General features: G+C 45.3%; 2 protein-coding genes across 10 annotated transcripts in view; one reads left to right on the forward strand and one right to left on the reverse strand.

Moving 5' to 3' along the window:
* The window catches only part of LOC126937902 (putative COBW domain-containing protein 7), a 952,477-nt gene that overhangs the window by 325,998 nt on the left and 610,874 nt on the right, over positions 1-15,605 (forward strand). The window lies entirely within an intron of this gene.
* KANK1 (KN motif and ankyrin repeat domains 1) overlaps positions 5,014-15,605 on the reverse strand; it is a 239,180-nt gene continuing 228,588 nt past the window's right edge. For all 9 annotated transcript variants that reach the window (XM_050761741.1, XM_050761736.1, XM_050761735.1 and 6 more), the window contains 5 exons: positions 12,245-12,464; positions 9,859-10,001; positions 8,697-8,897; positions 6,532-6,630; positions 5,014-5,954 (listed from right to left, as the gene is read on the reverse strand). In XM_050761741.1, the coding sequence (XP_050617698.1) occupies positions 5,892-5,954; positions 6,532-6,630; positions 8,697-8,897; positions 9,859-10,001; positions 12,245-12,464 (726 nt within the window). In that variant the 3' untranslated portion in view covers positions 5,014-5,891. The remainder of the gene's footprint in view (positions 5,955-6,531; positions 6,631-8,696; positions 8,898-9,858; positions 10,002-12,244; positions 12,465-15,605) is intronic.

The following is a 15,605-nucleotide window of genomic DNA, read 5'->3' on the forward strand; positions in this document are numbered from 1 at the left end:
ATACCCTCCTTCGCAAGATCTTTTTTGATCAAACTTTTTCATTTAAAAGAAGTGAATATACATACAGGAAAGCACACCAATCCGTGTGTCTACAGCCTGATGAATGGTCACAAAGTGAGCATAACAGTTCAGCTACCCCCCAAGGCAAGAAATCAACCATTACCAGGAGCTCACCACCCCCGTTTGGGCTCCTTCCAGCTCCCTCATGGCAACACTCCTGATTTCCAACACCATACTTCAGCTATTTTTTTACACTCATTCAACTAGTATTTCTCAGCTAGGCACCGGAACTTCTCAGTCCTGGCAGATGGTGTTACAAACCCAAACACAAGATTTCATCCTAGTAAGCTTCCTGTTGGTAGACTGGATTTTCTGCGGCGTGACCTATTTTAGGCAGGATTGGGGGTGGGTGAGCTCTCTGAACTCTCAGGGATTTTACCTAATAAATATTTTTCTTATTACCTGTTTATTTAAGCACATCCAGTACTTCCTACAAGAGCAGATGGGACCATAGCAAGAATCTCCTTGCTGCCTGACACATGAGAAGCAGCCTGACCAGCTGGCACCTGCTGTCCTACAACCAGCCTCAACACGGCATCGAGCTGCCTGCACCAGTGACAGCAAAGCAGCACCCATCTGTCTACAGCTCAGGTATTTTCTCTCGCTCTCAGTCTCACAGCCTCAGCCTTCCAGGAGGTTTCTAGGGCTGGGTAACTAGTTCCTTCTGGGGGGAGGGGAACAAGTTACTAGGGACATTTGGTTTTAGAAATAGGAATAGTTTCCTTCTGGCTCACGCCTGTAATCCCAGCACTTGGGGAGGCGGGCGGATGGGGAACAAGACCACGTGTACTAAAAATACAAAAAATTATTTTGTAGTCCCAGCTCAAGGCAGGATGAACCCCGGGAGGCGGAGCTTGCACATTTGGGCTGGTTTTCAAAAAAAAAGGAAAAAAAAAAAAAAAAAAAAAAAAAAAAAAAAAAGCTTATGCAGCTTCCATTTTATGAAAATTAGGGATACGTTTCCCATCCTCTTATCTATTTAATCAACAAAGGTCTTAATGGAGGAGTGGACAGCTGGATTCTTAAAATGCCAGCTCCTTCCCAGTATCCTCTAAATCAGACATTTCTGTTTGAGCATGCACCTGCAAAAATGGTATGTTGTTTTCCAGCTTCACTGCAAGATCCTTACCAGAATTCAGGATAGGTATCTCAAGGATACCATTACAAGTTCCAAATAATTCCTCTTTCATGCTTGAAAAGCTGTGACTGTAGGGTCCCTGTAGGGAATAGCTGGTGCCTTCAATGGGGAGGGGCTTGAGAGTGAGCAGCTCAGGGACACTGTGGTCTACAATTCAGCCACATCCTTTGTGGTAATAAACTGCAACAAAATGTACTTTAAATATATTTTTATAATCAGTTGGCTTTTAAATTACAGCCATGCTGAATAAGAGCAGAGAAAACATATGATTAGTAATTTCCTTATGTAGAAAGTGGAACAGTTTCTGGCTAAGGCCCAGGGCTTTAAAAAATGTGCTTTTAGTAAAAAAAAGAAAATGGAAAACTGTCTTTATTCCAAAGCCAAAGCAATGGTTCATGGCCTCCTCCTGAGCAGTAACAGTCCAGCTCCACGAGGAAGTGGAAATGGAAAAGATGAGCTTGGGAAAATATTCTAAGCTGTCTGCCTACCCAGCCACTGTCATCTATATACTAAGCCACCCTCTCTGGTCCTTATAAGCACAGAAAAATGGATCTGTGGCAGCCGTGGTTACTGGTCTTCTAGAAATGACTATTCCAGGAGATGCAGAAATGCTACTGAACATGGATGTGCAGCACAGAAAGCCTATGTGGGATCCTGATCACCAGTGAAAGGCGGCTCCTTATAGAGCTAAGGGAAAGCCAATGTTTGTTTTGATGCAGCTCCCCCACCTTGCCTAACACATTTGGGGAAGAATAGATGTATCATGTTTCATACTTTGGGAGCAACAGCTTCTTAATGTGGACCAAAGGCTATGTTCAGAAACACCTGGAATGCTTGTTAAGGACAGGGATTCTCAGACTGAAAGACAGAATCCTCAGAGCAGGCTGGAAATGCGCTTTTTTTTGAGAACAGAGTCTCGTTCTGTTGGCCAGGCTGGAGTGCCATGGGGGTGATCTCGACTCATTGCAACCTCTGCCTCCCAAGTAGCTGAGATTACAGGCCTGCACCACCATGCCCAGCTAGTTTTTTGTAGTTTTGGTAGAGATGGGGTTTCGCCATGCCCAGGCTGATCTCGAATTCCTGAGTTCAGGTGATCTGCCTGTCTCGGCCTCCCAAAGTGCTAGGATAATGGGCGTGTGCCACCGTGCCCGACTGAAATTTGCATTCTCTACCTGCTCCCTCTGGGAATTTTTAAGCATCCTGTGAAGGGAAGGCTTATATGAAATCATAAAAATGTAATTCTACTTGTAGCAAGCTCCCCCCAAAAGATCTTGCAGGATTTACAGACAGGTTATATTTGGTCATTATTTCCTTTGAAGGAGAAATGGTTTTCTTATGTGATTCCATCTGCAAGGACTGTCAGATACCATCAGTACTTCAGTACTACAAAAATCAGGGATACTGTTCTTCTCCCAAGTATTGACAACTTATAAGGAAAGGGCTCAGTGCTTCATTTATTTTGGAGACCAGTGCTAGATGAAATGTTGCTAGTAAATTTCTCCAGAAGCACCCTTCCTCCCCTTTGGTGAGGCATTTAGTTGTCAGTTTAGTCGCAATAGTGTCAGGACAAGTTGCCAGTTTTTCTTTTTCCTTTTTTTTTTTTTTTTAAAAAGAGATGGGGGTCTCACTACATTGGCCAGGCTGGCCTCAAACTTCTGGACTTAAGCAATCCTCCCACCTCAGCCTCTGTCCCAGTAGCTGGGATTACAGGTGTGAGCCACCACACTTGGCTTAGTTTTACTTTCTTAACATTAAACTCTCAAAAGTCCCACGGTTCCATTCCTGTTGTCTTGGGGTGGCTCCCAACTGTCAGTGGCTTGACTTCCCAGGCAAGGTTTCTGGGAAATTGGCTCTTCATCACTTAAAGGTTTAAACCTTGTGTGTGTGTGAGACAGGGTCTCACTCTACCACCCAGGCTGGAGTGCAGTGGCACAATCATGGCATACTGTAGCCTTGACTTCCTGGGCCAAGGTGATTCTCCCATCTCAGCCCCCAAGTAGCTGGCACTACAGTGCATGCCACCACACCCAGCTAATTTTTATCTGTTGTAGAGATGGGGTCTTGCTATATTGCCCAGGCTTGTCTTGAACTCCTGGTCTCAAGTGATCTGCCTGCCTCAGCCTCCCAAAGTGCTAAGATTATGGGTGCAAACCACCACACCTGCCTAGACTTCTCTTAAGCTGGAAAATAAGATCAAGAGTTGCCAACCCCATGCTGGCCTTACTTGGGAACCTTGCCCAAGCCTCCTGTCACACATCCCTTTTATGGAGTTTGTGCCTCAATAAACTGCAGCCGTACCAATGGGGATAATCAGGTTTGTTTATAAGGTGTACCAGGATCCCAAGATAAAAGGCATTGTAAATGCCTAGTGTGATTAGAGCAAACAAGGTACCAGCTAGCATTCATTACATAGAAGTTAGATACATACCGTGTAAGACCTCACTCAACGATAAAACAAGCACTCATTTTCTTTTTCTAAATCTAGCATGAGAAATCAGAGGGCAGCATGCAGACCCGGGGGTTCATTTGCTCATTTATTTACACTCATGCCTTTCCTTTCTCAGATGGAACAAAGAAAATTCCCAGGCCCACAAACCACCAGAGATACAACCTTATTTGCTCAAAAGGTAGGTCATGCCCATAAGGGGCAGGGGCAGGCCACGCACAGCTCTACCTCTCTACACACACACGCAGACACACACACACACACACACTCTCTCTCTCTCTCTCTGGCTGTGACCTCACTTTCACAGTTCATGCAGAGGAGGAAGGTCGTCCATGTGGTCCTGGGAGAGCTGGTCTGTTGCTGCCCAGGTCTGCCTGCATGGCTCTCACAGCCCCCCCAAGTTTTCCTCCAAAAGGTTCAGATCTTGACCCTGAAACAGACCTCATAATGAAACACCTATGGGAAAAGTCTATTCTCTGGCCTTTTTCCTGAGCTCAATAATGTTTAATTTTTAAAAAGGGGAAGGAAGGAGGGAGGGAAAGAAGTCTGATATTTCTCCAGTGCACTTGGCTCTCACAGATGGCCTTGGTCAAAATTCACCACCAGCAATTGTGCCAAAACACCTAGTTTGAATTCTGGCTGTCATGCTGCTTCATTTAATGAGATGGTTCCAATTTCCTTTACTGTTTAAAAAGAATTTGAGGCCAGATGCAGTGGCTCATGCTTGTAATCCCAGCACTTCAGGAGGCCGAGGCGGGTGGATCACAAGGGGTCAGGAGATCAAGACCATCCTGGCCAACACGGTGAAACCCCGTGTCTACTAAAAATACAAAAAATTAGCTGGGCGTGGTGGTGGGTGCCTATAGTCCCAGCTAAACTCTGGAAGCTGAGGCAGGAGAATGGCGTGAACCTGAGAAGCGGAGCTTGCAATGAGCTGAGATCACGCCACTGCATTCCAGCCTGGGCAACAGAGCGAGACTCTGTCTCAAAAAAACAAAAAAAAAAAGCCCGGCTTCATCTCTCCTTTCTTGTCACTACACGTTTCACCCAGTCACCTGGCAGTTGTACTCAGAGTCAAGGACTAGTGCTTCCGCACCTGAGAAGCACCACCTCGGGCTCCCCTTGGAGGCGACCTGTCGGAAGAGTGCTTTGCCTAAGGAGGCCTCAAACTTCAGCCTCCTGACTCGCAATCCCAGTCAGGAGTCAAGCTCTGGAAGTGGACAAGTGCCCTTGGAAGAGAGCCTGTGACCAGTGGACTGGCATACTCGCCCTCCCTGCTCAGCGCAGTCCATCAGCGTGTGCTGCCACTGCTGCTAAGTCAATCGGCTCGGGGTGGACAGCTGTCAGAGATGAATCAGGGACCAGCAAAAGAGCTTAATGAAATTTTATTTTGAAAATATGGCAAGAGTCTAAGGCACTTCAAACATAGAGGACCAAAGGAAATGTGACATGGTATAAAGGAATCCATAAATACAAAGAGAACTACACCATGTTTCTCTAGAGGCAAATACAAGAGCCAATTCCTCTAACACAATCCAACCTTTATCATTAGAGTTGTGCAATTAATAAAAATGATAATGTTACATGTAGTTCTTCATATCTTTAGTATGGAATATAAAAGTTGAAAATACTGTGTCAATTTCATATAGATACTCTTTTTATAAAAAGTCATATATTACATCTACCTAGATAAAACCAAACGAGAATATTCTTTTGTAAGTTTTATACTTTGAGAGTTTTGTCTAGCCCAGGCCCAAGTTACCGATGATCAAAGTCATCTCAACTTCCTTATTTTAAAATAAAAGACAAGAAAAATCAAAACTATGCTGGAACGAGATTTTGGAAGAGCTTCCTAATAGTTCCACATTTAATAAATGTAAATATTTGAGGAAAAATTTTAAAACATCTCAATGAGAACCTGACACTTCTTTGTGGGAGTGAACAGAAGGTGCCCCTTCAGATCAGGTCAGAATTTCCTATGACTGTACAAAACAAAGCAGAGACTCAACAGCAACAGAGACTGGGTTAAAGTGTGCCCTACACAGAGAGAAGATGGCCAGAAAGGAGGCGTGTGTGCCCAGGCTGGCAATCTCTGCACTATGAAAGCTTCAGCCTTTACCCCTGGGCTTGATGCTTCCGTTTGCTGGTGAGCTCAGGCACAATACATATACATTCAGTATCTGTCACCCCAACAGGAACAATTAGCAGCTTAATGGTGGCATGTAAATGAGGGCTATTTGCATACAATCAATCAAATGAACCTCGGTGGGTGGGGCCAGGAGACGTCTTCCTTCCAAGCCTAGGGGTGCCCTAGAGACCAGGAAAGGAAAAAAACTGGGGGTTAATAAGTGACTTCAGGCAGATGTGTACCCTGTGACATAGGATCTTGGCCCACCACAGCCAACAACCAGCTGTGAGCCCAAGCCAGGAGAGCTCTGAGAAGAGGGAACAGGTGTCCACAGCTCCAAGGCCAGCTGGGCTCAGCAGTGCTATGTCCGGCTGTCCTGGGAAGTCACCTTCCCACTCAGAGTGAACTGTGGACTACAGGCTTCCTGCCATCTGCTTCAGGAACAATGCCAGAACCATGGTGAAATAACCCCATGGGCTCGGAGGGTGCTATCTGGATAATTCTGTACAGAATCAAAACCTCTATGGGAAGCTGTGAGAGCATCTGTCTTACAAGGACAAGCAGGGCCCAGCCTCTGCTAAAACAGTTCTCCTGCCCTTTAGGGGCAGAGGCAGAAAAGAAGAACTCTTAAGCTCCAGACTAAAACTTCCATTTTCTGAATCAACATAAAATCTGTCTCCTGTCAGTTCCTGGAGGAAGGGGGTCCACCAGTCTGGTGGATTTCAGCCTATTTACAAATGCCAAATGCACAACACTGACCGGAGACTGGGCTTTTGCAAAGTTGACATGGGCATACAGAAGAACAGCGATGTCCTTGTGTCCTGCTTCCAGGGCGATCGAGAGCGCAGTGCTGCCATCCTTAAGATAAGACGGAAAGAATAAGCCATGTTGGGTTTCTCAAACCTCCAGGCAACCAAAAGGTAGCAGAACAAAACACCCTCCAGTAATTGGCAAGGTTCCCCAAATATCCCTCCTTGTTCCGTCCTCTGGGAAACTTTTTCAGGACCTGTAAGTGTGAAGGCCTGAGGATGTGAAGATGAACGAGGCAAGCCTCCACCCTCCAGAGGTCCCAGTTAAGAGAATTATCTTATCCAACCATTCTGCCCACCAGGAGGGGGAAGCAGAAGATGGGGACAGAAAGTTTTTTTTTTTTCTTATAATTATGAATGAGCAGGCAAGCAGCAGTAGTGTGTGTTTAGAGACTCTGCAATTTGCCAGAGATCTTTTACCTTTCTTCTTAGAGAGGGCACTGTGATCCTAAAACCCTAACCACCTCTGTTTAAGGCTCCAAGGAACATCTGTGTGTAAGCACACAATCCCAGTGGGTTACATAGATACGTATTCTGGAAATAAGAGGGGAAACACTACATATGGGGGAAAAAAGCTTCACTTAACTGCTTGATTTCCATTAAATTTCAGCGATTATAGATGGATATACAGGAGTATCAAGGGAAAGAACATAACTTGTTTTCTGTCTAGTCTTTGTTTTTTGAGACAGGATCTGCCTCCCAGGCTGCAGTGCAGTGGGACGATCACACATCACTGTAGTCTTGATCTCCAGGGCTCAAGTAATTCTCCCACCTCAACCTCCAAGGTAGCTGGGACTACAGGTGTGTACCACTACACCTAGATAATTTTTTTTTTGTAGAGATGGGAGTCTCACTATGTTGCCCAGGCTGGTCTCGAACTCCTGGGCTAGAGCGATCCTCCTGTCTCAGCCTCCCAAAGTGCTGGAATTACAGGAGTGACCCACTGTGCCCAGCCTATCTAGTCTTGAAATAAGGATTTCCCTCTGGTCAGCAGCAGCAGGACGACACAGTTCTCCTTTGGTTTAATGTTAGGATCCTTCCCTCACACGCTTTGAATTTTGAAAGAGAATAGAAGTAAAATCAAACAAAAACCACAGCACAGCTAACAAACTCTTCTGGAAGAAACAAGTCAGAAGCTCTCCCTCCCACAGGGGAAGAAGGGAATCTGGTACAGCTGTAGCTCCTGTGTGCTCCTGTGGAGGTAGCTGAGTGTGAAGCTAGTCAGTCCCTCATACCAGTGAAAAGCTCAGCTGGTTTGTTCTCCCTACTGGCTTGGGCCCAGAAGGATCTGACCTACAAAGGATATTTTCCTAACTTTTTGGTGTTTTGAGCTGAAGAAGCTCTGATCCAAACCTGTGATCCGTAGAGAGAAACTTTCACAAACAGAACCAAGCCAGCCTGACCTCTATGACCTTTAACCATCTCACTGCCTACACACCAGTTCCCACGCCTTCTACCTATCGCCACGCCTCTCCTTTGGCCTGGAGACACCCAGAAGTTTCCCAGTCAAGGAGTTAGATGGAAATGTGGACAGCCTGGGAACTGGGAGAAGAGAGCCGAGTGGTGTTGATGGGACAGACTGAGAAGAAATGGGAAAATGCTTCAAGAAGTCAAGCTAGTCTGCAGGCTCTGGGGTATGCTGTGTGATAAGCTACTCACTTTGATGGGTCACAGTGCCTTCACTTTGGGTGGGAAAGGTTCACCGTAGTAGGAACTGGTTTTAGTCACTGTGTAACCCCAGCCTCTAATGATTAATAATCCAGATTTCCAAGTGGACCTGTCAGAAGTCACCTACAGTGAATTTGATTCTGCAGTGCAAAGCCATTGATTCCCCTTTAGTAGAGTGCCTCTTGGACATGCCCGTTAAGTCACTTTTTCATGTCATGAATTATGGGGTAGGACCTATTCTGCTTTGGGCACTAGTTTATGAGAGTGTTAGTTTGCACACACTAAGTGTAGCCAAGCTTGGCTGTGAAGGGAGGCGCCTGGATGGCAACACAAATCCAAGAGGAGAATAAAGGAGGATTTGGTCTCCCCTGGCCAAACAGCACTCCCAGAGCTCCCGCCCAGAGTCCCCCAGACCCCTGGCCAGGAGGCCCAGTGGAGACGGCTTACGTTGTCCTCCAGGTGACCATTGCAGCCGGGCTGGGCCAGCAGCAGCTTGACGATCTCCACATGCCCATGCTCACTGGCACACATGAGGGCCGTGGAGCCCTCGTCATCCTGGATGTTGACGTCAGCCCCACAGGCCAGCAGGCCCTTCACCATGTCTATCCGTCCGTGACTGACCGCCAGCATGAGGGCCGTCTGTCCCGCCTGTGGGAAGAGATCACAGGGGACTTCAGAAGTACATACTGAGCTGGCAGTGGTGGCTCCTGGTGGGGCTGTGCTAGGGAAAGGGGGAAAACAGTGTGGTGACAGAAGGGAAACAACTGGCCATGGAACTACTTGGGGTGGGTGGTGGCAAGCAGGGAGAAACCAGCTTCCCATGAGCTATGAGCTAAGGAAGGGCATAAAGTAAGGAGCCAATTTCCCTTTAGCGTGGAGGATGTCTCAGTACAGTGAGGGGCTGGAAGTTCAGGTGGTTAAAGTCAAACTGTGGGTTGTGGGTCACGCCTGTAACCCTAGCACTTTGGGAGGCCGAGGCGGGCAGATTGCCTGAGCTCAGGAGTTCAAGAGCAGCCTGGGCAACACTGAAACCCCGTCTCTACTTTAAAAAAGAAAAAAAACCAAGTGTGGTGGCACATGCCTGTTAGTCCCAGCTACTCGGGAGGCTAAGGCAGGAGAATCGCTTGAACCCAGGAGGTGGAGGTTGCAGTGAACCAAGACCATGCCACTGCACTCCAGCCTGGGCGACAGAGCGAGACTGTCTCTTTAAAAAAAAAAAAAGTCAAGCTGTGAACACATCTGGACCTGGGACATCGCCTGCGACGAAGACACTGCAACACAGACAGGAAGCAACAGTCACCAAGTATCTGATGGGGATGCCCAGTCATTTATATGTAAGGGAACTAACAGCATTTCCATGCAAACTATGCAAGCGGAGGAAAGGCAAGCCAAAGGAGGGAGAAGTTTCCAGTGTGAAATTTAAGCCCGTATTTCCCTGGTGTGTTTGCTCAGCAAGGAGCACCAGGCAGTGCATGGACTGAGGGCAGGCCTGCGAACAAGTGCACTTGGTGGGAGTGTGGCAACTATGCCTGCTCTGCCAGAGTGGCCACCACAGTCCTGTCTGCTGGTCAGGGGTGCATTCCTGAGCACGGGAACCAAGCGCGCTAACCTGACTAGCTTTGGCGTTCACATCCCCGCAGCCAAAGAGTTCTTCCACAACCCGCATGTCCTTCTCTGCCTCCACAGCGGCGAGGGCTGCCAGCATGATGGGGGTGTAGCCTGCCTTGTTCTGGTGATCGACGTTACACACATCTGCAAAAAAAAAAGTCTCTTAGGAAGCAGACCCTTCTAACGGCAGCCGCTTACAGAGCCACTGAAGGGATGGTGTTTACAGGAGCCCAGTGAAATGGCACCAGGTGGCTGGAGACGAAGAGTGACTTAGAATGAAATGTGAGAGATGTTTTCATGCTAAACCAAAAACTTTTTTCACGAGACCTGAAGCAACAGAAACAACGGTAAGCTTCTACAGCATATCTTGTTTGCAACTGGTAGCAGAAATGCAATGGCTTGGAAGTCTGGGTGGTTGTTCTAATGGCTGCTCTTGAGAATAAATGATCATATGGAATCTAAGCACTTAGCTGTGTTTGGAAAGTGAAGCAGGTAGTGAGCTACTCATCAAAGAAGTGTTTGTAAAAGCTTATGTATGGAACGTTGGACAGGGTGGTACCTACTTATCCAAACACTATTCATTCTGAGACTCTGAATTTACTATTCTAGCCTGTCAGGGGTCCTGAGAAGCAGAATTCCAATCATGTAACACCCAGCTCTAGAATTTATGGTCTGAGAGCAAATGCAGTTAAGTCCCCTTAATAGACTCGATGAACCAGACCTTTTCTATTCCTGTAATTCTTAAGGAGTCTTCAGGGATTAAATTATCCTTCGGGCATTTAAAAGTTCCTTCAGTGCCTTCTCTGAAATGACCGGAATGGTGAGTGTTAGAAAGCAGCTTTTATGTGGGACCAAATATGAAGTGAAAATGTTTAGAATGTTTCTATCATAAAGGAAAAGAAAAGGTACCATGAACAACAACTCCACGCTAAGGACATGTTTTTAAAAGTAGGTGTTTTTTATGCAGAAAATAAAAGGCCCTGTGGTGGAGAAGTGGGTGAGTTCGTGTGCGCTTCGGGGCTCCTCAGCCTCTCAGACTTTGCTCTGCATAGATGCTGAAGTATCCTAGATCTGCACCTTATGGAGCCAGAATCTCAGTCTAGAAGGATGAGCAGTAATACTTCATTAAGAAAAGTGATTAACCCAAACCATCCAACAATGGCATTAAAATTATTTAATTTGCCAAGATGTTTTATCTACTTCTAAGTATACTAAGCTGTTCCTGTCAGGAGTGATAGTGAAATCTTGTTTTCAGCTTCCCTGGATATTATCTACTTCTGTTTAAACAGTTTAATCACTCCCGCTGACCGTATCACCAGCTATGTTTATAGTCTGGAAAGCCTGAAGAGGAGCGGCTTGAAATTCCTTCCTGTAAGATGGAAGCAGTTATATCTTAACATGGCTCCAAAAACAGGGAACAAACACTTATAAAAGAAGGATAAATCTGCTTGGGTTTCTTCTCTGCATTAATTCCAAGTTCCCAAAACAGAGCAGAAGAGATTGGACAGTGGATGAAGAAAAAATTTTGGAAGAATATGCAATAAAACTGTCCAATTTAAGTCAGGTTCACATTGTATCCTCATTAATCAGACTGAGGTTCTGTGGATTCTCTGTGACACACTAGAAGTAAAAATACGTATTACAAAAATTGAAAGATTTGGGGACTATGTGACACAGGGCTGCTCCATTTGAACAAGAAGTTGAAAGCTCAGAGTTTCCTGAGGGGACCACCTGTGTATGTGCCCCTCCCTCACTTCATGTCTAAGACGTCCACTGGCTCTATTCTGGGATGACAAGTTTCTACTACTCTATTATGGTTGAGAGACAAGAATCATACGCCCTTTGCTCTATGCTGTTTCCCCAGTAATAGAATATTTTGGTGCGAATGGTGATCATTTTGACCATCTGTTATGGTGGCTTTGCTTAGTCCCCATCTTGACTAACCACACACTTCTGCAAGGACAGCAGTCATGGAGTAAGGACAAATCAAGTGGTCCACAAGCACCAACGCTGTGACTCTGGGCCTGTAAGCAGTACTCTGCCTCCTGAGTGCAAACCGGCCAAGCCTGCATGATTCAGCTCAGGAGGGAACGTGAGTCATGCTTCTTACCAGGGATACACCTCTCACTTGAATGCAGCTGAACTGCAGCAGCAAGAAGATCCTCAAAACCTCCTTTCAAAACAGATCTGGAATCTGTGTCACCCAGTTTTGTTTAAACTTCAACCCTCTTGACTCAAGAAAACTCTTGCCATGTCATGTGGAAAAGCAATAAAAAGGATTTTAGCATGGTCAGAGAATTCGGGAGCAGCTCAACCAGGTTCTCTGAGATGAGTCACAACCCAAGTGCTGTTAGAGAAGAGATGGGGTAGAGGGGCAGCCAACATACCGGCATCCAACAGCAGCTTCACAATCTCGAAGTTGGAGTGGGACACGCTGTAATGGAGGGCTGTGTTGCCATTGCCATCTGCCAAGTTGATGACATAGCGGAGGACATCTGGGGAGATGGCCTCAAAAGCAGCTATGTAGTCCCCCACCATGGCTGGAATGGCTGACTTCTGACTGGACACGCGGAACCACTCGTGCTGGAGGGTGTTCAGACAGAACCTCTGCCAAAACACAGTGTGGTCATTAGTTCTATTTATAGACTTTTTGAGACCTAGTTGAAAGCGCAAGTAACCTGTCCTTTTATAGTCAAAGTATATATGCAGTTAGAATCTGCTCTCAAAACCCAACAGTGCTAAGGGAAGCTTCAAACACCAAACTGGGACATTCCTCCTGATTTTAAACCACACGTAGATTAGATCTCATGTCTATAAAGGAGACCAGACAGCACTGTGCAGAAGCAGAGGCTCTGGAGCCAGACCACCGAGTTTCAAATGCAGGCTCTGCTACCTAAAACCTTTATGACCCTAGGGAAGTTATTCTGCTTCTGTTTCCTCATCTGAAAAATTGGGATAATACCATTCTTTCATAGTTTTTGTGATGAGAATAAACACTAAGGCTTGACTCAATTTATTAAGCTATTAATATATGTAATCATACTGGCCTTGAAAACAATTTTCATAGCAATTAGGAAGAAATTAACTAGCCTACACTGAATTATGCTGCTTCCTTCCTATCCAAACTCACTTCCTTCAACTCCTCAGCACAGCACTAGATTGGGAGACTGTAAGGGTATAGCCAACCCAATTCCCACCCCAATCCCAAATACAACTGTTCAACCATGGAAAGGGAAAATAAAAAGGAAGCCCATCTGGAACTAATTTCATTTTCTCATCAGCTCCACTCTGACTTTCTTAAGCTGTGGACACGTGAAGAAGGCACTTGCTTTGTGGATGATCAGCTCAAACCTGGGTCACATGAAGCTCAATGGAGAGTGAGCATAGTCAGTGCTGGTGATGAGGATGACTACAATGTCTTTTCAATGGACCTTCCTTCATATGAGTTTAATATTCATTTCTGCTGAGTTTAATATTCAACTCTTTAAAAGTTTAAAAACATATCAAAGAAAGATAGCCTATGTCAAAAGCATCAGAACTTAAGAAGTCCTCTTTCTGCAGAAAAGGTAGAGTTGGGATTATACAGCTTCCATCTCTTTATCATCCTGCTACTGATTATTTAGTTTTAACCTTTTCAATCACATTTTGGGTCACTTGAAAAGTATCCTTTTTTCCCTGTATTTTATGTATTCAGATTCCCATTTCTTTGGAGTTGTCACACTGAAAGAAGGGAAATTATGTCTTTTGGTCATCCTAACTCTATTACTGCTAAATAACTGGTATCCTGATATGATTAGCCCTGGCACTGTGTTCACTCGTCCACTACTTTTCACAACACAACACTTTCACACCAAATGAAAATTCAATTAACAAAAAAATGTACCCATCACAGAGGGTGTGGATGATACTATGCTTCGCAATTTGTAGGATGCAGGAAAACAAAATCATTCCCAACGGCCATGTAACGTATTTTGAGAGCAGGGAAAGAAAAGTATATTATGGCTATAAAATTTGGGGTTGTAAAGCACCAAGTTTTAAGATTAGGTTAAACCTGATGGGAAATATTGACACTGCAGTGAGATTTTATGGTTTTACTAGTGACCAAGGTATAGCCAGGTATTTTCGTGAATACAAATCCAAGAATTTCAATATGTAGTTCTAGGTTTCCCCTTGACTAGGATTTTTTTTTTGAGAGAGGGTGTTGCTCTGTCTCCCAGGCTGGAGTGCAGTGGCACGATCATGGATCACTGCAGCCTCAACTTTCTGGGCCTCCAGCTATCTTCTTACCTCAGCCTCCCAAGTAGCTAGGACCACAGGTACATGCCATCATGCCTGGCTAACTTTTGTATTTTTTGTAGAGACAGGGTTTTGCCATGTTTCCCAGGCTGGTCTCAAACTGAACTCCTGGGCTTAAGAGATCCACTGCCTTGGCCTCCCAAAGTGCTGGGATTATAGGTGTGAGCCACTGTGCCTGGCCTTGACCAGGAATTTTATTTAGTACAGCTAGCCCTCTGTATCCACAGGTTCCATTTCCATAGATTGAACCACCGGTAGAGTGAAAATATTTGAAAAATATGCAATACAAAACAATACAGTATAACAACTATTTATATAGCATTTACATTGTATTAAGTTTTTGAGGCCTGGTGCGGTGGCTCACGCCTGTAATCCCAGCACTTTGGGAGGCCGAGACGGAAGGATCACAAGGTCAGGAGATTGAGACCAACCTAACACAGTGAAACCCCATCTCTACTAAAAATACAAAAAATTAGCCGGGCGTTGTGACAGGCGCCTGTAGTCCCAGCTACTTGGGAGGCTGAGGCAGGAGAATGGCCTGAACCCGGGAGGCAGAGCTCGCAGTGAGCTGAGATCGTGCCACTGCACTCCGGCCTGGGTGACACTGTCAGCATTTCACCATGTTAGCTAGGCTAGTCTGGAACTCCAGACCTCAAGTGATCCACCCGCATCGGCCTCCCAAAGTTCTGGGATTATAGGCGTGAGCCACTGCGCCTGGCCTTGTATTAGGTATTATTATATAGAAATGATTTAAAATATATGGCAGAATTTCAAGTATATGTGTAGTTTATATGCAAATACTACACCATTTTACATAAGTGACTTGAGCATCTGTGCATTTTGGTATCCTTAGGGGATCCTACATTTTCTCAATGCACTGAAGACAGCTGTCAACCAGTGGGTTAGTCTGGCCTATGAAAGAATGTGCACATAACTTCAACACATGAGAATGTGTCATTCTTGGCCTTGGTGTCAGATTAACCATTGCCATAGAAACACTTATATGTCCTATGTTGTACCATTCATGATCACTAAGGCAACCACAAACTCTGCTGTTTGCTCTGAATCTCTTAGACTGTGAGAAGATGACAAGTACAGTTATTTTTATGTTGAAAAATAGTGGCCGCCTGCATTCCACATCAGAGCATAGCATACAGTTTCATAACTGAAAGGAATGCTGACCTCAGCCCAGATAGCATATGTTTTTAAAAGAAACCTAACTTAAAAAAATTCTTGGATGCTGCTCCCTGGATCTTAATGTTCTATAAATAGAAATGAAATATGTAGAAAAATGACGACTGACTGCAATTAGCCCTCCTTTCTGTCTGCAAGTGTATGCCTCACAGATGCCTCCACCCCCAAAAAAAGTATAGGGTGGGTAAAGGATGAAGTTGGGCCTCAAGGAAACACTGGCAGTGTGATCCTGGGAGTGAGACATGATGTTCACCCAGC

The sequence above is a fragment of the Macaca thibetana genome, chromosome 15, assembly GCF_024542745.1.
Source record: "Macaca thibetana thibetana isolate TM-01 chromosome 15, ASM2454274v1, whole genome shotgun sequence".
Classification (NCBI taxonomy): domain Eukaryota; kingdom Metazoa; phylum Chordata; class Mammalia; order Primates; family Cercopithecidae; genus Macaca; species Macaca thibetana.